Source organism: Pholcus phalangioides, unplaced genomic scaffold (assembly GCF_987345545.1).
Source record: "Pholcus phalangioides strain wild (caught in Gottingen) unplaced genomic scaffold, Ppha-v1.0 ptg000008l_1, whole genome shotgun sequence".
Classification (NCBI taxonomy): domain Eukaryota; kingdom Metazoa; phylum Arthropoda; class Arachnida; order Araneae; family Pholcidae; genus Pholcus; species Pholcus phalangioides.
The window spans coordinates 47,520,129-47,546,210 of record NW_028301601.1 but is presented as its reverse complement, the minus strand read 5'-3'; the positions used below and the strand labels follow the sequence as shown (position 1 = coordinate 47,546,210).

Genomic DNA, 26,082 nt, shown 5'->3' with positions numbered 1-26,082 from the left:
CTGTTCGCGAGGAAAAATAAATAAATAAAATAATAAAATACATAAAAATAATAACAATCCCCTCTGCTTTTGGGGTTTTATAAAGAAAAGAAAGATTATCCACTATGCAAAACAACAACTTCACTCTGTAAAAATAAATACGAAATATATGCCCATAATCTCATGGGATAACTTAAAAATATAAAACTCAAATCAAAATGACACAAACTTCAGTATTCACACATTATTCGCAATATAGTTAGGAAAAGTTCTCTCCTCCCCTTTTTTTTTTTTTCACTATTCCCTACCAATATTCGAGATATATCTCCATTGATTTTCTGATGACTCCTATGTAAAATTCATAAATTTCCTTGTTTCTTAAAAGAGTTAATATGTCGAGATTTCTTTTATCCGGAGGTATGATTATCTCTCTTTCACTTTTCCAGTAACGACAATCGTACAGGTAATGTCTTCTTCTTGCACACCTTTCACCACAAAATACACAAGAGTCATCTTTCTGGTGTCTCCACCCTTGATAATAACCAAAAGCGCCGTGTTCGGTCAGTATCTGGTTAACATAAAAGTTGCCTTTAATCCTGCCACAGCTTACCTTCGGGTATAATTAATATGTAGCACGACCTTTAGTAGAGTTGTCCCATAGGTTTTGCCACTGGATCATGTTATCGCGATTTAATAAAGTTCGTATCTGGAACTTTGAATATTTACAGTGAATATCGATGGTAGTCTTCGTTGTACTTTCTTTAGCCAGTCTGTCTACAAGTACATTGCGAGGGTTGCCTACATGGGCTTTTACCCAATGTAATCTTATTCTGATCTTTTCTTGCAGTTGTCTAATATTTTTGATAATATTATCTGTCTTCTTTAATGATTTCAATTTTTCTAAGGCTGACATCGAGTCTCTGTAGATGTCGATTTGAGATAATCCTATCTCAATTGCTTTTTCAATTGTCAGCTTTATTGCAAGCAATTCTGCCATAAAAACTGAAGTATTATCTGACAATTTTATTTTATCTTGATATAAAATGTTCTCTGCTTCAAATATGATATAGGCCAGGCCAGTCCCAAAGTCTGTTTTTGATCCATCTGTGTATGCTGAGTATCTGTTAGTGTCTATTTCCTCTCTTCTGTCGTAGTTTAGAATTGTCATTTTCCACGGTTCGTCAAAATCCTGATCTTCTTCTTGAACCTCGTTGGCTTGTATTTGTCTCGTTCCTATTTGAATGGGCATTCTAAGTTTAAACAAGGTGAACATCTTGTGTATGCTTCTTGCTTTGTAGATATTATCAACATCTACATTATCTACATTATCAAGGATATCCCAGAGAGAACAAACCCAATTATACTTAGAATCTGAGTTGTCCTTAGCCCTCTCTCAAAGGCCAAGAAAACTTATGTTCGGGAGTCTCTTTTCATTCATTTTCAACATGCGAAGCCAAAAATTTAGAATACGCTTTTTGATTATTATACTCGGGCTCGATTGACCCAGTTCAGCGTGAATCATGTAAGGTGGTATCAGTTTTGAGAGAGTGAAAAATCTACGGACAAAAGAGCGAAACAAAGTGTCAATGTCACCTTGATATTTAACAGCCCAAATTTCAGCACTATACAATGCTGTTGAACTTATTAATGACGGAAATAGCGTTATAGCTGCTTTCAAGGAGGAAGTTCGACAGCTAGTCAGAACTGGCCATACAGCTGTACTGGCCGATGTTGTTTTTGTAACAAAGTGGAGCTTTGCGGAGTGAAACATGCCTGTGTATTGGAAGAGTAGGCCTAAATAAAGGTACTGTGACACTGTCGAAATACCAATGTTCACATTTTTTCAGGCGTCCACCTCTTCTGCAGACCATATAATCCTTGTTTCGCCCAAGTTTAATTGAAGATCGAAATCAAGGCAGAATTATTCTGCCTTGATTTCGAATTTCGAAAGAAACCGAACATTTTACATCAATTATTGATGTAAAACGTTCGGTTTCTTTTGTAGACTTATTTGACTATCCCTAAGGATAACTGTATCATCGGCGTAGAAAAGGCTATGGATTGCAGTGTTCGAATCCAGATAAACAGCTGGGATATCTGAAAAATTAAGTCTATGAATCAATGGGGCCACATAGAGAGTAAATAGTGGTTTCTCCCTGACTATTACGCAGACAGCGTCATCCAGTGGTGGACACTGTCACCACACACTATTTTTCCCTTCTTAAATTTTTTAATAAAATTTATTAAAATGCATTTATGTAAAATAGTTCCAAGTTCCAAATGAGTCTATTTTTTTTTTCTGGAAAAATTAGGAAGTTTTGAAACCATCAGTATTTTAAGAAAGAAAACTTTTAGAAAGATTGAAAAAATTATATTTTGTATCCAACACTGAGCACTGATGTTATGTCTAATTACGAAATCGCGTGAGAGCCGATTTTTATATTAAAAAATTTTTTTCAAACCCATTTCGCAATGAACTGTCACTTTTTTTTCCACGTGTTATGTTGATTTCTTATGTTGTTCCCTGGATTTAATTGTTTTTAAATATTAGGACATCATTTTCTACTTAATCTTAATGCAAAGTTTGTGTAAAAACAATTCTGAAAATTATTTCGTGAAGCGCTATTATACATATTTTGTTTTAGGCCGCATTACGTTATAAAAATTAAGTAAATTTTTTTTTTCATAAAATTTGACAAAGATTTTTTTAACTTTTTATAGATTTCGGGATTTTGCATATAGTGGGTGCATTACTTATTGTGCTGTATTTCTTATCGTGGTGTATCACGTATGTATTGGTACATTGCTTATCGTGGTGTATCACGTATGTATTGGTACATTACGTATTGTGGTGCACCGCTGATTGTAGTGCATTACGTAGTGCATCGTGTTCCGTATTGCTTATTATAATGCCGTGCCTACTGCTTATTGTCCTGTAGGCTTTATTGTGGTGCACTTCAATATGGTGCATTGCTGATTGTGGTGCATTGCGTATTGTTGTGCATCACGCATTGTAGTGCATTGCATGCTGTATTGCTTATTATAATGCAGTGCTTATTCCGCATTGAGGTGCATTGCGTATTGCGTTGTATTGATTATTGTAATACATTGCGTATTGTGTTGTATTGATTATTGTAATACATTGCGTATTGTGCTGTATTGATTATTGTAATACATTGCGTGCTGTATTGCTTATTGTAGTGCATCGCGTGCTGTATTGCTTATTGTAGTGCATCGCGTGCTGTATTGCTTATTGTAGTGCATCGCGTGCTGTATTACTTATTTTAGTGCATCACCTGCTGTATTTTCTTATTGTAATGCATTGCTTATTGTAGTGCATCGCGTGCTGTATTGCTTAAGCTAATGCAGTAGATATTGCTATTGTGCGGTATTATTTATTGTGGTGCAACTGCAAATACAATGTTGATTTTAGTGCATCGCGTTCGCATACTGTATTGCTTATTATAATGCAGTCCGATGCAGTCTGTATTGTGGTAAATTGCTTATTGCGATGCTTCGCTGACTGCAGTGCATTGCTGATTTTCTTGGTTGTTGATTTGTACTGTTATGTATTATGTACTGTAGTGCATAACGTGCTGTATTGCTTAATGGAATGCAATTCTTATTGCTTGTTGTGGTGCAGTGTATTATTGTGCTTTGCTTGATGCGATACATCGCGTTTGCATATTGTGGTGGATTGCATATTATACCGTATTGCTTATTGAGGTGCACTGCAAATAGTGGTGCATTACTGATTGTAATGCATTGCGTACTGTAGTGCATCGCGTGCTGTATTGCTTATTTTTATGAGTGCTTATTGCGTATTCGGGGTGTATTGCTTATTGCGGCTTACTGCAAATAGTGGTGCATTCCATATTGTAGTACATCGCGCGCTGTATTGCTTATTGCGGCTTACTGCAAATAGTGGTGCATTCCATATTGTAGTGCATCGCGCGCTGTATTGCTTATTGCAAAGCAGTGCTTATTGCGTACTGTGGTGCATTGCATATTGTGTTGTACTGCTTATTGTAATGCAGTGCTTACGGTGTATGGTGCTTTTCCTATTGCGATGCATCGCGTATTATGCTATATTACGTATTGTGGTGCATTCCTTATCATGGTGCACTATTTATTTTGCTGTATTGCTGATATTGGTGCATTGCATATAGTGGTGCATTATTGCTGCATTGCGTTTTGTGCTATATTTCTTATTGTGGTGCACTGCATATAGTGGTGGATTGAGTATTGTGCTTTATTGCCGATGGTGGTGCTTTGCGTGTTGTGATACACCGTATATAGTGAGTCACTACTAAATTTGCTGTATTGCTGATATGGTGGTGGTGCATTGCATTGCATATAGTGGGTGCATTACTTATTGTGCTGTATTGCTTATCGTGGTGTATCACGTATGTATTGCGGTGCATCGAGTATTCGGTTGTATTTATGATGGCGGTGCATTGCTTATCAAAATCAGAGTGGGAAACTGGCAATTGAATGACTATTTTGCAGGCATTCGCAGTGCCTGAGGAATATTTTGCTTTATAATTAAAGAAGATGGTACGAGTAGTTAGCTCCATTGGATGAGTTGAGTGGGGGGGGGGTTGGACGCCGTAGGCGTCAGGGGGGGCTCTGTGGCCGAACCTCTATGCAAGTATTTGGAGAGCAAAAACGGCGTTGCCAACAAAAGTCGTCTAACGTTACACATTTTTTTTCTAGTGTCTAGTACAAATTAGATTTTCAAGTTTTGGAATTCACAAGTATTTTATAGTGAATTTTGAAATTTTTTGTGACGAATATATTTATAAGATGACGTATTGCGTTTACCTAAGAAATCCGCGTGGGTTTCATATAAATTCTATTTCTTACTTTTCTTTGATTTTTCTCGGAGCTCGTCTATGTCAACAAGTTAATCTGTATATGCCTCACGTGACGTTAGCTTCACTCTGTGCACATAAGCGAGAATATTTTACTTTGAAATACCGAATTTTTCTCGGTTCAATTCTTTCTTCTTCGAACAAAAATTCAAATTTCATAAATTTTCATACGCATCAATATCAAAATTGAGTTAAGATTAAATACGAGGAATATTTTTGAATTCTGCACCAAAATTCTGCCGATTCCAAGAAGCTTCCCCTTATTCGAGAATATGATTATTCTTTTCATTTTGATAATCTTATCATGCAGAGTAATTACTTTTTGAACATGTAAGATATAAAAAAAAACATCAGGTTCGAAATTGTCATTAATTACGCTCCGGTACAGCGGAAGCGATTCTTAGCTCATGCCTCGTACACACCTTTGTTTAATTCCAGCAAACGATCCAGAACAGATTGATCTTTTTTTCAATGATTTGAATTTCAAAAAATATTACCTTTCAGCCTCAATCTGCTCTGCCGTATTTAATGATCAATTTTCAGAATAGTGCTGATTAATAATGTTATCTTATGAAGAATACTGAATTTTAGATGAACGAAAAACGTTATTTGAACTTCGATATTAGTTTAAGTTCTTTGCAGAAACATCATTTAATCAGTATTCATTGCTCGTGTTCCCTTGAAATTAGATATGGAAATATCAAAACTCTCTTATTGAAATTCATTTTTAAATCGAAAATTATTTTTGAGAATTCAAACTGCATTATTTTGAAGCGTTATATTCAACTGCAAAATTTTTCTCGCATTGCCATTCTTGTATGCAAGGAATTTATCTTTTTAACGAGGGTTTGGAACAAAATAATTAAAATTTCATTTTGATTCATTCATTTATTGTAGTATTCAAAATAATCAATCTTTGTAGGTGATTGATATACTTTAAAAATTCAAAAATCGGAAAATGCGTGCTTTTGAAATTTTTCAAACATTTCTGCGAGTAACGGCGTTCGAAGTTTTGTTCTACTTGCTTTTCTTTCAAACACTACATGTTGAAATGTTTCGAAACTTCATACGTCTCTTGATACTGTGGTATTACATGCTTTGAAGAGAAAAGGGTGCTTAATAAAATCATTATATTATTTTTTAATTAATACATCACTTGAAAGACAAGTGTACATATCAAGCAAGAAAAGACAAAACATAAGAAAAACAGAAAACATAAAATGACAAAGATGACAATGATACAGAAATTGCATGACCCCCAAGGGTCTGAGCATCTTTCCAGTTCATAAATATAAATTAATTAAATGAGATATCTTGCTAACAACAGCCTTGTTGTTGCACTTTATACTGATTTCACCAAGTATTTATATATTTTTTTTAATTTCATCTTTTGAAATTTCTGAAATTATTTCAAACAATTTCATGGTTAAAAATATGAAGTAAAATCCAGTCATTTCTGAAAAGTTTCATGTTGCAATATTCGAAAAAAACCGACGATTAAAATTTTACAAGTTTTTCTTAAAGTGTATGAAATACACAACAAAATTTAACGGACAAAAGAGTTTTTTAAATTTATATAGACTTTTTTTTATGTACCCTAAAATGTGTGATGTTTACTATAGTAAAGAATGGGAAGTCAAGTTCTTACACCAACCCCTCAAGAATGATCTATCACAATTCTGAATAACTAGAATTATAGGGAAAAATATTGAACTGTCTTGATCCTTTTCTTCTTTAATTTATTTTTATCTTTGATTCAAAATTGGAATCCATTCACCCAGGTTCGAATAAATATTGCAGGATCAAGACAAGGGGTTTAGCAATCCATAAGATGAAAGAAAACAACACAACACTTTCATGAGCAAGTAAATCAGAGTCAAATTTTAAGGAAAAAGAAAATATTTAATTTTAACAATTAAAAAAATACTAGGTGTAGGTAGGTAGCTTTTAACAATTAAAAAGGTTATACAGATAAATGTAAACATCTACCAAATGAAGGTTAGATTTTCCGAGACAAGAAACATCGCTTTACAATGATTTTAATAAAAAACTTACATATTATCTCGAAGAGGTGAACATGGAGGTTTGTCCATAATGATGACGGAATTTATTTTCACACGTATTCTGAAGGTCACAGGCGGCTAGGAATCCTTTTCCTGCTGTTAGGAGCACTTTTCAGGAGCAGGTTCGTAGGAGCACCCCTGTTGTTAGGAGCACCTTTCAGGGACAGGTTGGTAGGGGCACTCACCGACTAGCTACTATCGCTAGCTGGCTACTATCGGCCTCTTTGAAGGCGAAGCCGTTCTCTTTTCCTCTATCATTGTAATTGCTGGAATGGCCATTGATCCTGACCCTCCATCCATAGGATTTCTGCTCTTTCGTACACACAAAACATTCGTTATTTAGCACATAGCGGTAGACGCACGTGATTTACTGGAGATCACAGGAGTCGTGAATACTACATTTCTGACAGCGTAATTATTTTCAAGCGAGACACATAGTGAATTTAAATCACCAGCGAGTGAAAAATATACAACTCGCTCATAGTATGAAAGGTATCGAGAGTTCACATCCTTGACGCAAGCTTCAATTGCAAGCGAGTACTTTCCCAGAGGGTATGTTAAAAGGGCCCCTTGGCGATACAAAACTATATGAAAATGTACTGAGTACAGGTCCTGAACGGAATTATTCGGCGTTTTAATTTACAGTTGGCGGAGAAGGGAGAGAGAGAGGGGGGGGGGGAATGAGGTACAACAGAAAAAGGGGAAAATCTTAAGGGGACCGTTAAGACCTTCGGAGAAATTCCAAGGACCCTTAATCACACCCCCTGAAAAACAAACATTACCTTATATGGCTCGATGGCCATCTCCTTCACTCTCTTACAACCCTTTGTAATTCGATCCGTGTTTCTCATCTGGGGCCCCAAGGCAGCAGTACCGTGTACAACTGTATCTTAAGGCCTAAACTTTCTATTGAATAGATTTTGCTTTCCACTATTATTATTATTATATGTACCATAATATATACAATTAAATATAGGTATAATCAAATGATTAATTATGCAAGATTCCACTGTACAAATAAAACATAAGGCAAAAATCTATTCAAAATAATAATCTTTTCTTTTCTCTACAATTAAAACTATTTTAAGATTAAGTTAATGTAATGTTAAGATGAATTTTGAGAATTCAACATAACAGAACCTCTTTTTCTTAGCTCATGCCGAATTCGAATTTTCAGCCTGAAATTAATGTTCCGGAAAATATGATAAATCCGTGATAATCCGTAATCACCGGTTATTATGCATAGTCACCCATCGTCTCAGAAAGCTTAATTTATGACTTTTACCGGTGGTAATCATGCATAATTTCGCAAATGAGGTTGGTAAGTATGACAAATATGGAAGAAATCATTTCAATATTTCGTGTTTGTTTTCTCACGTTTTGTTTATATCCATCCCTTAGTAAATATCTGTATCTTTCCGTAGAAAAAATATATGTGCTTACCAAAAGTAGTAAAGTTTGAAAGAGAAGAAAAACAAAACATGTCAAATTTCATCGGCTGCTACACGATTTCAAGAGAAGCGTAAAATTAATCTTTTCATTCAGTAGAATGAAACAAAAACAAAGCGCAAAACTGTTTTAAGCAACTCCGAGCACTTAATGTATTAAAAATGGTTGATTGAGCATAGCGGAGTAACATTAGCAAAAAAAAGAAGTGTTCTTACAGTTCAAACTATTCACGTGAAACGAATACTGTTTCTTTCTTCTCTGTTACATTGAAGTGATTTATTGAATGAAGTTATTTTGTAAAAAACGTTTTTCGAATAGCATTTTTTGCATTTTTTTTAAGTTAGGGTATAAATTAAACAAGAAAAAACATTGTCGCAAGAAAAATTTCTGAATCCATATATTTGTAAATTCTAAATTTAATTTTCAACGGAATCTTCACTGAATTATCAATGTAGTTTTCTGAATTGAAGTACTGCGTATTGCTCAATTATCGACGTGGCTTAAATAACTCTTTCAACGGCACAATCACATAAATACATAATCATTTCAACCGGCGTTGTCACATAAATACAGGTATCCCTTACTTTACGCGGTTTCGCTTTACATGATTTTGAAAACTTTATTTTAGAAATTGCTATCCACAAAATTTGGTGTGTAGTTTGATTTCGGTCCAGAAAACGGGCTTGCAAATTTGATAGATAGATAGATAGAACTGCTGACTAAACCCGGACTGATGTAAAGCACCTTACTTCCGTTACCTCAAAAGAGGGAGAGTTGTGTCGGAAAAGTTGGCAAAGATTTATAGTGGTGGCTCCCCTTGCCCCGTGCCCTCAAGTATCGAATCACTCGCGCCGTTCTCCCCATGAAGACAGCCATCAACTGGATGCAACGTACAAGCCATTTGACTAAAATGTATAGCTGAACCCAATGACTAGGGAGAAAAAGTGAACGTGCGCCCAGTGGCACATAAGTGCCGGAGACCGCAGTCTGGGATTTCGAAAGAAGTGTGGAAAAGATTTGTAGGGCAAGTAAGAAGAAGAAGTTGAAGTTGGCATGTTGAAGTGGGAGAGATTTGAAAATGGTCCAAATACACAATGTATACAAAATATACAATATATCCTGGAACATGTATTCTTCAGATCAGTTTTATTGAATGTCTTCAATGAATCTGAAATGCAATCAGCTATTTTCTCTTGTTATCCAGGCAGTATTTTCAGTTACTGCTTAGCTGATTCTTCGGTCTATGACATAGCCACTTGCCAAACCGTAATTTCTGCTTTGTTTTTTCTAAAACGCGCGTCTATCGCACCTGTTAACACCTACCTAAATAAACCCCCGCGGACCACATTTTGGAAACCACTGATGTAGCAAAAGTACCCGTAGTTACTTTTATGTTCGAGGGGCTCAAGGAAGGAAAACCTCCTTCAAATCAATTCTCTAGGGTTGTTTTTCTTATGCGATAAAATGCGTCACATGTCTTTTCTCTTAATTTCAAAGAGTAGCCGCTATTCGGAAATCGTTGTTCGGATGTTTCTGGTGAGGATTTTTCCCCCACTAGCCTTTCTATTTGCCCCACCAGTGAAAATTAAAAATGACCACTGGTGGGGCAAAGCCCTTTTCTTGTTTTCCTGAAGCAGCTTCAACTTCAAACCCTACCAATATGAAAAGAGTCGAAGAAAGAGATTTTGCCATTTGTGAAACCGATTTTTTATGACTGATCTTTCTTTTTTTCCACGAAGGAAAAGGAAAGTTCAACTGAAAAGGTTTCCAGGGACTGACTTCTCTGTAATAGGTATTTTTCTCTCATAAAAAGTCTGACAAAGAACAGATAGAGGATAGCCAAGGTGAATGATATGACCATTGATTGACTTTTTTTATGCTTATTAAAGTAGGAACGATTTAGTTATATAACCCTGGAAGTAGAAAGGATCTAAAGTTACCGGGTCGTCGTCAGATACCGGGGTTAAAATATTCTATTTTAGAGAAATATAGATAGCTAAACATCAGTGTAGCACCTCAAAACCAATCAAATTCGGACATTGGGTTGTAGGCTATAAGCACAACCCAATGTCCGAATTTGCTTGGTTTTGTGCTACTACGGGAAATGAAAACGTGTAAATGATATTGTGCGTCTAATAAATTACATATTTTAACATTAATATGTATTGGAATAAACTGCAACCGAAGCCAAACGTGTATATTGAATGAGTAAAAGTTGTGTGTGTATAAATGAGAGTCGTATTACAATACTTGGTTCAATAGTGATTCCGTCACTATTGAATCTCAAATGTTTGTAATAATTAGAGAGGTGGGGGAAAGGGAGAATGGCACATGGTCTCTCTTTGGGGGAATTTGTCGGTGACAGTATCTCTTTGTGATGAAGTTAGCCAATGGCCACTCTCAAACGGGGCCATAAAGTAATAACAAGCCATAAAAAAATACTAATCAATACCCGGGGTTTCAAATGACAACATGCATCATATTAGGAGAAGCTGTTATAACGTAAGATGAAATTTGAAAAGATGATTATAACCGGGAATTCCATGTTGATAATTTGTTATTCACAAACGCGGACTTGTATAAAATTATTTTTTTTTAATTGAATATTTGTTTTTCATATCTTGCGTCCTTGTTTGATTGTTTTCTTGTTGTAATTGAAAAAAAGATAGAAATCAACATCTACATTTTAACATCGGAAAAAAGGTAGAAAGTTTTTTTTCTTGTTTTTATTTTCCATTCTAAATTTTGAGTCGAAGTTTTTTTAACAACTGGCTGTTGCGAAGATATATTCTGGAAAGAGAGAAAATTCAACTGCCCCTGTGCAGGGAATCGAACCCACTCTCGTGACGTCATCCTTGTATAAGTCGCCATCTGGTGGCAGCGTCAGTAGTTGTGAGCTTGGCCTGAGTCTGGTCCGGCCGTCCATGTACGGTCCCTTTCAGTGTACACGAGCTCCAAGGAAAGATTGAGAGATTCGGTGCCTCGGTAGTCTAGTAGTCTAGGGAGTTCACCCGGAAAGTGAAAGGACGTGGGTTCGATTCTTCGCAGGGGCAGTTGAATTTTCTCTCTTTCCAAAATGTATCTTTGCAACAGCCAATTGTAAAGAAACCTTCGTATGGTAGCGGAGAGTGACGTCATTCTTCTATAAAGTTTGAGTGTTTTCATGTGTTTCTTCAGTGCCTGCTCAAGCTAGAACAGTGTTGACAACTTATGTATTCAAACTAGATCAGCAGGCCTTTTTTCTTGGCCATTTGGATGGAAAAATACACATCTAGTTGCAAGTTGTTTGTCTTTTTCAAAAAAATTTCTTGTGTATTAGTCTATTATTAAATCACGTGAAAATACGGGAGTGTTCCGAGAAATACGAGACGTATGGTCATCCAAATAATGATTAAAATTGATTCTTGTCAAGTCCGGTTTCTAGTTGTTTTCGATAAAGCGATGCATCTCTTTTTTGAAAAACGTTATAATTTTTCGGCATGCGCTATACAATGTCATCTTAGTCCCTTTTGTACTTTCAATAATTTTCTACCTCGCATATGTTTTTTATATTGTTTTGAATCAATGCCAACACAATGTGTCATTATCCCCATTGTGCATAATTTTCGATTGCAGCTCGCTCTGTAACTTTCGAAAGATTTCTTGCTATGCTTTTTCAAATTTGTACATCGCCGCCCTCCCTGTTTTGCGTCAACACAGAGGTAGAGAGTTATAATTAATTAATGAGTTTAATAATTTCATTAGTTGATACTTTTATTAATTAACTATTTCATTAGTCAATGATTTTATTAATTAATACTTTTATTAAAATTTAAAATATTCGCCTGCTATGTCATTTGTACGAACACACTGGAGCTTATTCTGCTTTGAGTGCCCTTTTTTTTCTAGTGCCCCACCAGTTTAAATTTCTTGCAAAATGGCCCGGAGTCTACAGATACCGCTTTAGCGATTATACTAGCCCTGGTTCGGATATATTGAAGATAAAAAATTGTCTGATTGAAATAAAATGTCTCATCTCTATTCATGCTGTGAGTTCAAATTTAGAAAGAAAAGAACGTGTTTATTTATGAAATAAATGGTTTACTGTATGATATGTCAAATGGAATCACGTCTTCGGTTATAGGCGGTGACGACGAAATTACTCAAAACTCAGGCACTTCAAACAAAAAAAAGTCTCAAATCGAATCAACTTTCTTCAGTCTCGGTTTTACTCGGAGCGGAAATATTTTACGGCATTGTAAATATAAATGCCGACTGAATTGAATTACTGTCCCCCCCCCCCTTTCAGAAACGGCACTTTCTAGGATATTCATGTCTGCGGAAGTTAATATTACTTCTGGGAAATTTCGAGGATTATGATTAAGAGTGGATGTAAGTGATGTGACACTGATAAATCATACGCAAATGAAATTCGGGAGATCACAAGCAACGAAGAACCAAAAGAGAATCTACGTTTACTAGAAATATAAAATCCAATGTGCTAAATATGTATTTTAAAATGTATAGAGAAAATGAGTTATCAAGGAAACAGTTATTTTCCGGATATTATGCTGAGGTGAGCTCGGAAAGAAAAGTCATGACGTCTCCGCCGGGACTCGAACCCAGGCCCTCTTGCATACCGGGCAAGCATGCTACCATCTACACCACTGGAGACACATGAATCTGCCTTCCAAATTTCACGCACTGTGTCGTGAGGCGCTGAAGTAGAGGCATTAGTAGCCTCTCTTAATTTCAGGAAACTGCCTCTACTACTGCCTCTACTTCAGCGCCTCACGACACAGTGCGTGAAATTTGGAAGGCAGATTCATGTGTCTCCAGTGGTGTAGATGGTAGCATGCTTGCCCGGTATGCAAGAGGGCCTGGGTTCGTGTCCCGGCGGAGACGTGATGACTTTTCTTTCCGAGCTCACCTCAGCATAATATCCGGAAAATAACTGTTTCCTTGATATCTCTGGCTGAGAAAAAAGCCATCTATATCTCTCTAAAATGAGTTATGTTTATGAAACGAAATATCTATTTGTATGTAAAATGCGTGGGCATCGGTTCAAGTCTCAACGTACAGGATAAGAATGTATTTCTTTTCGTTTTGTTCCGCCGAGGAATTCATTTATCGGATGTACAGATATACACAAAACATTTTGCCATTCATGGAAGTCAGCGTTTATTAACCGTTTAAACGGCAATTAAAAAAATCCCTAAACTTTCCTTCAAAATGTTATAAGTAGTCTTCCTTTTTCTATTTACAGTAGGGCCAAACTGAATATGTACGAGGTACATGTTCGGTTTGTAAGTGCAAACTAAGATGGTTATAGGGGAAAGTTTTCCATTGAGAAATCATTTTTACAAAACTCGCAGCTTGTCAATGCTAAAATAATAGGCTAGGGCCGAGTGGCGAGATATCTCTTCATTGCCGCTTAAAGGGTTAATACCACAGATCAACGAAGACTTTCATCGAAGTACAAGAATAGCTCCGTAGAATTTACGAATTACATTTATGAATTTATTTTACGTTTCGGAATTCATGAATATTTTCTTTTTTATATATAACAGTAACGGATTACCATTAATGGAAATAAATTTAGCTTCTTGAATGTTGTGCTGGAAGAAAAAAAACAAGCAATTGTGCTTTAAAAAAAAATTCGATAATGTTTTTGATGAACCTATATACACTGAAGAGCCAAAAAAACTGCTACACCTGCCTAATATCATGTAGGGCTCCCGCGAGCCCGCAGAAGTGCCGCAACACGACGTGGCATAGACTCGACTAATTTCTGAAGTAGTGCTGGAGGTAATTGACACCATGAATCCTGCAGGGCTGTCCATAAATCCGTAGGAGTAAGAGGGGGTGGAGATCTCTTTTGAACAGCACGTTGCAAGGCATCCCAGATATGTTCATGTCTGGGGATTTAGGTGGCCAGCGGCAGTGTCTAAAGTCAGAAGAGTGTTCCTGGAGCCACTTTGTAGCAATTCTGGACGTGTGGGGTGTCGCATTGTCCTGCTGAAATTGTCCAAGTCCGTCGGAATGCACAATGGACATGAATGGGTGCAGGTGATCAGACAGGATGCTTACGTACCTGTCACCTGTCAGAGTCGTATCTATACGTATCAGGGGTCCCATATCACGCCAACTGCACACGCCCCATACCATCACAGAGCCTCCACCAACTTGAACAGTCCCCTGTTGACATGTAGGGTCCATGGATTCATGAGGTTGTCTCCATACCCGTACACGTCCATCAGCTCGAAGCAATTGGAACCGAGACTCGTCAGACCAGGCAACGTGTTTCCAGTCCTCAACAGTCCAATTTCGGTGTTGTCGGGCCCAGGCGAGGCGTAAAGCTTTGTGTCGTGCAGTCATCAAGAGTACACGAGTGGGCCTTCGGCTCCAAAAGCCCATATCGATGATGTTTCGTTGAATGATTCGCACGCTGACACTTGTTGATGGCCCAGCATTGAAATCTGCAGCAATTTGCGGAAGGGTTGCACGTTTGTCACGTTTAATGATTCTCGTCAGTCGTCGTTGGTCCCGTTCTTGCATGATCTTTTTCCGGCCGCAGCGATGTCGTAGATTTAATTTTTTACCGGATTCCCGATATTCACGGTACACTCGTGAAATGGTCGTACGTGAAAATCCAAATTTCATCGCTACCCCGGAGATGCTATGTCCCATCTCTCGTGCGCCGACTATAACACCACGCTCAAACTCACTTAAATCTCGATAGCCTGCCATTGTAGCAGCAGTAACCGATCTAACAACTATGCCAGACACTTGTTGTGTTATATAGGCATTGCCGACCGCAGCGCCGTACTCTGATTGGTTCCATATCTCTTTATTTGCATATGCATGCCTGTACCAGTTTTTTTGGCTCTTCAGTTTATAATCCATTTCCAGGAAAATATTATATTCCATCGATCGCAATTTGTTCATTTACTCGGCCATCAATTCCATTAGTAAACCGTTTTAGGCTTTAGTAATATCGATATTCTTAGAAAACAAGTTTGCTTAACCCTCAAACTGGCATTTGCGAAATATCTCGCCACCTTAAATGATTTTTATTTTAGCAATTACAAGCCCAGATACTATATTTTGTAATTCTCATGAGAACGCATTTTCCTATCCCCGTTACTTCGCATTTGCTGAAAATCGGAAAAGCCTACATACATCATAGAAAAGAAATGATATTACACTGGAGGTTCAGTTCATTTCTACTGTGCCGGTTAAAGTACAGTATTTACCCTGATCTCACCGAGCTAATCTTCCCGTTAAAAAGTCTCGCCACAGAGAGCCCACAACATGCAATTATTCAATCATTACAGCTCACTCATAGGGAGAAAAATTGATTTCAGATGGCAGCGCTACGCATAACAAGCATTATTCAGAAACAAACTTCAAGTACTACATAACACGTATATTCACATTTCGGGGCGTATCAAATAGTTAGAAATTCCGTATAGGAATGCGTACGAGGTGCATGCGTGGTTAAATAGTAGTAGTGGTATTTATCCAGCTGCACTCATCGGTTCTATTTCGCCCGAAACGAAGTTTACTACTTTTATTACGTAACTGTTTGCCAATGAACGTTTGAGATTTTTTCTCACATTCGTAGTTCTTACCTCAACTTTATAAGGCTGACGGATTTTTACATATTTAATTTTTTCCCTTTATTAATCTATTAATCTTTTTGTATTTTACCTTTCTTCAATATAGCCGGAGAAAAAAAATTCCCTTAAAAGTTCTTTTCTTACATTAATTTGAGGGTGAAATTATTTTATTGAGATTCGCGGGTATCTGATTTTCTTTTTAGCACCATTGCAATACGAAATTTCCCAACCAGTAGTCCGCGGATTCCTAGGGGTCCATATCATTTCACTTGTGGTTCAACGATAAATAATAATGAAGAGCAGGAGAAAATTGATCCAGATAAGCTCTCTAGACTTGGTTGTGGCTTCATTGGAATGCTATAAGGAAAACGCTGGTTTTCCATCATCTCATTTTATCATACTTGAATTTAAATCAACGATCGCCAGAGCTGGGAGGAACTTCCCGTTTTTATATATTTTCTCTCCTGCATAGAGTGGAGGGTGAGAGAAGTTGGTGACGTAGAGAGAGAGAGAGAGAACAAGTTTATATACATACGTCACAATGCTATCATCAAAAAGTCGTCTAGGCATCCTAAAATAGGCCCCCCCTCCCCGAACTCCTTGTATAACTTGATCATTTTCGTATTTGCCGCCCCGCCTCCCATCCCGCACATGCTTTTTGAAATTGCACCTGAATGAACATGACTCGGTGTCTTTTAGGACCCACGCCTCTGTTTGGCTCACAAATACCGCATAGTGATTGGATATGGGGCATAGAAATCGCCAATTCTAAGCCCGGTCATTTTCTTTCCTCAGAAGCACACGAACAGGAATTTTTTTCCCCCTGAATATTTCTGAGGGAAAATGAACTACTTACTGACGTCACAAGCAGACTGCGGAGGATTTCTATCTGGAGGAGCGGCAGGACGGAAGCGACAGCAAATGCAACGAAATCACGTGACTCGTTGAAAACACTTCGTGCCTAGCGATTTCCCCATTGAAATGCACAGTTCAGTCTCTAAATATTGCGTTTTAAAGATTTTAAAAGAAAAAGAACTCATTAAAGATGAAAAAAGATTAAATTATTTATTTCATTAATGCTGGAACAATTTCTTTCATCAATTCTGGAATTTTCGTTCAATAATTTTGGAATGATTTCCTATATTAATTATTATTTCTTTTATTAATGGTGGAATTATTTATTTCATTGATATTCTAGATTTATATCTCATTAATTCTGGAATTATTTCTTTCATTAATTTTGGAATTATCTTTCATTAATGCTTGAATTATCACTTCGATTAATGTGGTGCAACAAAAACTATCAAATGATCAACCAAATTCATTCACATTAAAATTTACTGTAGAAGCCCAAAAATCATAATCATTCTTTATTTCCTTATCCTATTCATCGGGAATCTACAGATTTAGGAGCATTTATAGAAGAATTCAAATATCGCAATTGAATTACAGCGAAGAAATCGTTGTTGTACTTCAGTTACTTCTCCGTCAGTTTTTCGTCGTTTTCACGAACATACTTTCATGAGAAATCGCGCATGTCACACGATATGAGATTAGCTATGTAAATATTTATTCTACGAGAGAACGACTTCGGGACGAAATTTGTGTAACGTTACCTCTTTTTTCACTGCAAAAATAACTTAATAACCAAAAAAAAAGCATTACAGATCATCTGAGTTTTTGAATTCATAACTGGTCTCGCGGAGTTTTAGTATTTCTCACGACGTCACTTAAGATGGCGTGTCGAGTTTACCCAAGAAATATGTTTTGGTATATGTATAAATTCAACTACACTTTTAACATTTTCTTCGTTTTTTTTTTTGGAACGAGTTTGTCAACAAGTTATTCTATACCCACGTCACATAATGTTAGTTTAATACGTGTATTCATGAATGAAAATATTTTTGTCATATATACAGATTGGTTTAACGCTTTATTCTTCAACCAAACATTCAGATTTCATCAATTTTGAATCGAAATTTCGAAATCAAGTTAGGGTTGAATCAGGAGAATAACGTGGAATTTTATATATATTTCAGTTTAACATCCGAAAATTGTTATTCTTATGTATTAAGTACTTTTCTCGACTCAACTAAATTTTATTCAGAATTTTGATACTCATATTTGATACCATAATTCTATTTTCGGTATTGCATAAAATTTGGCATATCGAGGAAAGTCTAATCGTAATTAAGTCACAAATCTTTTACTGCATTTTATTATATGCCTTTAATTGCATTTAAAGTTATGTGTGCACGTAAATGTTGTAGATGCATATCTAGTTTCTTTAAGACGTCAGAAAATCTTACTTCGATTTCTAATTGTTTAATTTATGGATCTATATTTTTTTATTTCAACTCTTAACCACTCGCCCGTGTCTGGCACGGGCATGTGCTTCCTCCTGAAACTGGCATGCCCGTCAGCCCCTAGAGGACGCTAACGAAAAGTAAACGTTCAACTATGCACGAACGCTATGGCTTCATGCAACGGCAGTAAAATGATATTTAGAATCCTGTAGTATAATTTCATAAACACACACAACGTAGTTCAGTTACTTAATCTTTGTAAAAAATGAATTATTTACATTTCATGCAAAAAAAACTCAAATAAGAGATATCGAAGAAAAATTAATTTAAAAAAAAGTTAATGAGAATCAAAACTTACAGATTTTCAAATTAGAAACTTAAGTACGATTTTATGTAATTGTCTGTTGTTATTCATAGACATATAAAGTGAATGAAAAAATAAACCCGACATTTTCTGCGCAAAAAAAAAAAAACTGAAATCCCATCAAGCAAGTGATTAAACTGAGGTTCAAAAACATATTTTATAATTAACTAGCTATAATACCCGGCGCTGCCCGGGTTTTCTTCAATGAGGCTTTTTGGATCATGCGATATCTCCCTCTTTCTTTGAGGGACATGCAAACCGTGTCTAAGTTAACCAATATGGCGACGTCCTGCGCGACTCATGAAAGAAATAAATCTAAATTTAAAGAAACGTAGAAATGAATAGTCCCCCCCCCCTTTTTTTTAATGGGTGTTAGGTATTTCGATTCCCTCTCCCTGAACTTCAAGTTATCCATCTCTGCCTGTTTGAGCTTCCAAAAATGTTTAATTAAAGCTGTGGAATTTTTTCGATGCACTTTACGGGGCCCATAACTAATTTTAAAAACATCCTAAACTATATGAATTTATGCAAATAAATATCAAGAGACAATACGGAGAACTTAATTTTCATGCTTGAGTAGATATAGATAAAAAGTTGAAATCAATGTTATTACATGGATATCCAACTCAAAAGTAGATCCGGCTAATTATTCATATTTTTAATTTTCTGGGCTTCGTATCTCCAAGTGAATTCCATATTTCAAAAATCGAGAATTCAATTTAATTTTTAAAATTATTGATGTGGCAGGGAACCCCCCCCCCCCCCCACTAAATTTCCGTATTTATGCAGTTGAATCGGCAATTTTAATAGTGATTTCTATGAGGATCACCCTTTTCCTGACCCTCAAAGCGATGATGGTGATGATTATGACGTCTATTCAAAAAGCCTCATTACTGAGAGTATTGAAAATGTGGCAAACCATTATAAAGGCATAAACTATTATACATAACTGGCAGCATTAAAGAAGTGACAAACCATTGTAAAGACATAAACACGTCTGAAACTCATCGCTAGGGAACCACGGTAACCAAAGTAAACGTTCGGAAAGTGATTGTTGAGGCCCAAAAACCATTGTTGCCGGACAGTTTTTTGCCCATTTGGGGCATTTGCCCTGGTCTGACGAAATTTTAAAGTAGCCTATCGTTCAAGTCGGGTCGCATTTGGTATATATGCAAAATTTGGCGACGATCGATCTAAAATTGTAGATTTGTATAGAGAACATACACACACACAGACACACAGACACACAGAAAATCAATTTTATATATATAGAAGATAGATAGATAGATATTTGTTTTTGTGAAACACAATTTTCCCTCTAAAATAGTCAATTATTAGTAATGTTCAGCGGTAAAATTGATCTACGAGGATTATGTGATTTTCCGGGATGCAAATCTTTTTGATTATAATTTGCAGCCATCATTTCATTTTCTGCTTGTGTATTCCATGAACGTCTCCATTTCATTTTCTTCCAACTTAACTTGTGAATGAAGTACAAGTTTCGAAAATTCATTTTGAAATAAATATATATATTGCATGAGCGTGTATTTGTTTTGTTTTGTTTTTTTGGAAAATTTCTTCTTTTTCATCTAAAAACACTCATAACGAATGGTCGTATAGTAAAGCTTATTTTACTATTCGAAACTCACATTATCCGAAATTTATCATATTTTCTTATATTAAGTATCATTATTGCTAAACATGGTATATTAACATTTGCCTCTCGTATTTCTTGCAATATGCTGTTATCCGAAGTTTTAAATACGAATTTATATTGTAAATTTGGTCTTAATAGAAGTAATTGCTGCGATACTGAAATAATTTTCTCTTGCATTTAGTGAGTTCAAGTATTTTGGCAACTTCGGAAATTAGGTGATGTGCGTATTCCCCGAAATAAATGGGTTACGAACTCGCGATACAATTCCTTTTTTTGACGTGTGCTACCACTCTTTTTATCTTGATATGGCAGAGTTCTGGGGAACAACCTTCATATAGATATATATATAGAATACCATGGGGTAAATTGTATTGTGTCACTTTGGTCGAGGTGTCTCTTTTTAAAAAGAAGTCCCTGGGTGTACGGGGCCGGAAGTGGTACGAGGTTTATGTCAAGAGTTTAGTATGAGTTACTTACCCCGACCCGGCGAATGTGATTCGCCATACGGGGGTTCCCCGAAGGGAGCATTTATTTTCTCAATCAAAAAAAAAAATAATAATAATAATAATTATATGTTAAAAATATATACATTCTATATCACCGGAGCACCATTGGTCCGAGGTTAACAATTCACCTTACAAAACTCGGGCAACAGCATTAACAACCCGCGAGCAGGAATTTGGTGTTCCCGATTACCACTTTTCAATCCACATGTTAAAATTATATACATTCTATATCCCCGGAGCACCATTGGTCCGAGGTCAAGAGTTTAGTATGGCGAAGTCATTGTCGTTATAGATAGACAGGAGATCACGACGTTATAGTGATTGCATAATAACATGAAATGTGTTTACATGACATTTTTTCGATCCTCTGGTCAAATAAAACAGGTCATGGTTTCATTTGCTTGCTTGGTAATCATAGGGGCCATTCAAGTATTACGTAAGCAGATTTTCAGCCATTTTTGACCCTTGTCAGCAGTACGCCTGTACTTGCCAAGTACAGATCGGAATCGATAATATAGATTGAAAAATTGTCATAACGGTCCAATTTTTTTTTTTTTTTTTTTTTTTATTATATGAAACCAGCTAGCTTCGTTTTCTTAAAGACATAAATATCAATCTGCGAGATGATTCTGTTGTGTTAAATACTAGTGGTAACGTCATAAATCGATTTGCATTAAGTACATTAAAAAAATTTCATTTCTCCACGTAATCGGATCTTTCATTCATTTGTTTGTTTTGGAAATTATCTCGATTGATTGGCATATCAAATATTTATCTACAGAAAAGTAAAAGTCCATATTTTGAATTTGTATCAAGTGTGCACAGGTACAGTTGAACTATTGATGGTGTTTTGCAATACTTACTATATTTCATTGTTTCTACTATCACTTTACCACTCACCAACTCCGATTATTGTCTCTGTGTTATTCGGTCTCTTCTGTGTAGCATTCCTGGACTGCTTTCCTTTTCATGCTTTTGAAGCGAGCACCGTTCTGAGAGAATTGACGATAGAAACCCGACTATTAAAATAGTTAGCAGTTAATGACAAATATACAGGGACATAGGTAACAGGGCGTATATAGCATTTTACTGGTGAACCGTTTATCCTTGAATCATACTTCCACTTAGAATATGTTTCCAAATAACGCGTATTATTTACATATGTCATTCATGTTGCAAGTAGTTGTATAGTTATTACAATACAAAAATAAATTTTTATACGGACACAATGTGCTCAAAAACCCAATTAGAAAGTTGTTGTCATGTCTCTCCTGATGCCAAAAAAAAAAAATCCGCGTTAAAAGTGTATCAATAATGGCTGAGATATTTTATCTTGAAAAACGGAGGAAAGTTGGAGGAAAAACAGCATTGATAGCGGGTAAAGCGGACTATCTCCGCGTTTAAAACTGTACGTTGCCGATAGGTTCTTGAAAAAAGAACGTTCCTTAAAAGCAAACGTTTGGTGTGTTTATTTATCATTCCCCTAAAATACTTAATCACACGTGGTATAGATGGATAGATAGAACCGCTCACAACCCCGGACTGATGCAAAGCAACTTACTTCCGTTGCATCAAAAGCGGCAGAGTTGTGTCGGAAAAATTAGCAAAGATTTATAATGGTGGGTCTCCTTGTCCCGTGCTCGCAAGTATCAAATCACTTGCGTCGGTTCTCCCCATGAAGACAGCCATCAATTTGATGCGACGTACAAACCATTTGACTGAAATGTATAGCTGAACCCATTGACCAGGGTGAAAAATTGCACGTCCGCCCAGTGGCACAAAAGGGCTGGGGACCGCAGCTTGGAATTTCAAAAGAACTGAGGAGAAGACTTGTGGGCAATAAAGAAGAAAAAGAAGCTGGCATGTTGAGGTGAAAGATTCGAATTAACTGCTCTGGGGAGCCGCGGATAGACGTTGATTAGGGTAAGGGACGCCGCGGTTGGAAAAAGTTTCAGAACCCCTGAGCTAATCAATTAGATTTTTCTTTTTCTGTGAATAAATACTTATAAATGCAATTTATGTGATAGCACCACAACGCCAATTCAGAACAGACGGCAACCACAGCATAAATCTGACGGCACTTAATAACAATCCTTACCTCTCGATATCCCGCCGCATTAACCGGCCTGTCGTAGAACTCGGGGGACACCGGCTTTTTGAATATCAGGGTGTGTTTCACCGCACACACCAACTCCGGGCACATCGCTTTACGCAATTTACTGCCGTTCAAAAAATTTGGGTTGTAAATTAAGTCGCCATCTATCGGTGGTCGCCTCAAGCTCGTTAGGCGGGAAAATATCTTTCAAAATTTTTCCTCCGGGATCAAACCTATAACCTGACGGCGACCTTCACGGAGGTAGACAAGCATCTTACCACCACGCCACTCTGGAAATACCAGTTTGGTCCGTTCCCGGCATGCCGGTAAAAGCGAGGTTTAATGGGGGATCACAGTGTGCATTCAGCTAATTCGATAGATTTTTAGACTAGATATGTAAGAAATTTTTCGAGAATCAGTGACGCAAATTTCCCGCCAATCCGAAAAATACGATTGATCCTGTCATGCTGGTCTCTCCCACTAATTCCCGGCGTGTCGGCTAATTTGGGGGGTAGGGGGAAGAGATTTTTTTTTTTTTTGGTCCACAGGGTATCGTTATATCGAGATTTCACCGCATAGTGTTAATAATTGAAAAATGTTTTATTGCCGTTGATTATTCGTATATACCGTAAATATATTCCCCAATTAATTCTTCTCACATTAATGTGCAAATTCTAATCAACTGTTTTTTAATGAAGGTATTTTTTATTATGTATTATGCGGAATTGTTGTGAAGTTACTCAGAGTCACATCTCTATTGGTATTCTGATCGGGCACCTGTTGCAGCTTGGCCCGGTTGATTATATTCTCACTCACGTGGACGTTGAAAGTTCAATTAACATTAATTGAAATGCTCGTTCAAAACAAAGATTTTGAGAAATTGGGTGCTCAGTACTTTTTTTTCCCCCGAATTATAAAAATTGTGCCTCGGTAAGATGTCAAATTGAATATCCTGGAAAATCCCATTGTCCGTAAGGAAAATTAAATCCCAAAAAGACTGCATATGGGGTCATTCAAGTATTACGTCAGCATCGGGGGTGGGGGAGGGGTTTCGGATTTGATGACGACGGGGGTTTGAAGGTTGCTTACGTCATCAACCTCCCCCTTTTTGAAGATATGAAACATTCTAAACTACTGAGGAGGGGGGTGAAAATCTGCTTACGTAATACTTGAATGGCCCCTATGGTTACCAAGCAAGCAAATTAAACCATGACCTTTTTTTGACCAGAGGATCGGAAAAAGTCATGTAAACACACTTCATGTTATTAATGGAATCACCATAAAGACAATGATTGCGCCATACCAAACTCTTGACATAAATCTCGTACCACTTCCGGCCCCGTACACCCAGGGACTTCTTTTTAAAAAGAGACACCTTGACCAAAGTGACACAATACAATTTACCCCATGGTATTCTATATATATATATATGAAGGTTGTTCCCCAGAACTCTGCCATATCAAGATAAAAAGAGTGGTAGCACACGTCAAAAAAAGGAATTGTATCGCGAGTTCGTAACCCATTTATTTCGGGGAATACGCACATCACCTAATTTCCGAAGTTGCCAAAATACTTGAACTCACTAAATGCAAGAGCTAATTATTTCAGTATCGCAGCAATTACTTCTATTAAGACCAAATTTACAATATAAATTCGTATTTAAAACTTCGGATAACAGCATATTGCAAGAAATACGAGAGGCAAATGTTAATATACCATGTTTAGCAATAATGATACTTAATATAAGAAAATATGATAAATTTCGGATAATGTAAGTTTTGAATAGTAAAATAAGCTTTACTATACGACCATTCGTTATGAATGTTTTTAGATGAAAAAGAAGAAATGTTCCAAAAAAGTTGCCAAAATACGACAACCGTGTTTACAGGACATAATGAGCGACAGGAAAGTTTCTTCCACCCAGTCACAAGCAATGGAGGAAGGGGATATGGGATTTTTTTTTCTCTCTAACGGTATTGTGTGTGTGTAAAAACAACTTCCCCCTTCTCATTCCCAGGATTACTTTTGCATTTTTTATTCTCCCCCTTTTTTTTGGCACTAACAGCTCAAATTCCATGTTAACATTCACTAAATAAGGAATAAAATAATTATGTGTGTTTGTGCGACATAGTTCCCCATTCCATACAGACTATCCAAGAACTCTGAAACTGAAGTTAGACTGGTGATAGCACACGTGAAAGCAAACAACTTTTGAAAGGTCACCAATTAGTTTTATGTCCACCGCATGTTAACATGGAATTTAAGTCACTGGCGCGAAAAATGGGATATTAACCCCTCCGCTTACAAGCGATTGGCAAAAAAAATTCGGATGATCTTTGTTCAACGAATCGGCGATAAATATGGTAACCTTGTTCTAACCCAATCCCCGTTTAGAAAAGGAAGGAAAGAAAAAGCATAAAACTAAGAAAAACAAATGAAAGGAAAACAGTATAGTAGATGAGTATAAGAGATATACTTATCTCTATTATAGATAATAGAGTAGGTTCGAAGTAGATTTCTCTTTTCACTCTCACCTACCTGTTCTCTTTCTCTCTAGTATGTATATTGTAGGATACACATCACGAAAGTAAATAGAACTTTTTTTTCCATAGGGTTGCAACAAAGATTATCGATGATGAGAAGAGGAAGAAAGAAAAAAAAAAGATTTTATTCCACTAGCGTTTGGACGCAATATTACGTCCTTGAAAAGGTACTAAAGTAACCCCGGGAGTGAGAGGGAGAAAGACTATTCCTATCTGAGCATACCGTTAAAGGGGGAAAAAAAAGGAACGATTTATTGTTTCCCTCCATAATTGATTGTGACTGAAAGGAAAAACAAATTCTGTTTGATTCCATGTTAATGCTGTCAGTTCATGATGTAAGCGAGGTTGCGATATTGTGGCGACTACTGAAGTAGGGTAATGCATGTGTCCCTCTGATAAGCGTGTTGTGATCCCTATATAGTTCCATGGGTTAATCAACAAACAACTTTCTTCGCCCTTCACTATTCCGAAGTTCAACTTCACTTCGAACTTCACTATTTTCTTTAAAAAGAAAAAAGACAAGAGGAGCCCTTTGTGTTTCTACAGGTAACAAACTCATTTGTTGCAAAATGGTTTTACGTCCTTCACTAGTTCATGCAACTCCTGCTTGGGATATATATGCTAGAAATCCTTATATTATTGCTC

The 26,082-nt window shown here is 36.6% G+C and overlaps 1 protein-coding gene across 1 annotated transcript; it reads right to left on the bottom strand.

Moving 5' to 3' along the window:
- Nucleotides 1-601: 601 nt before the first annotated feature.
- On the bottom strand, nucleotides 602-1,228 carry LOC149084424 (uncharacterized). Its single transcript, XM_089235313.1, has one exon. It carries the CDS (start codon nucleotides 1,226-1,228, stop codon nucleotides 602-604), a length of 627 nt encoding a protein of 208 aa, XP_089091439.1.
- Nucleotides 1,229-26,082: the final 24,854 nt, after the last annotated feature.

Excerpts from the sequence above, each read along its gene's own strand:
- LOC149084424 (XM_089235313.1), bottom strand. The coding sequence starts at position 1,228 with ATGCCCATTCAAATAGGAACGAGACAAATACAAGCCAACGAGGTTCAA.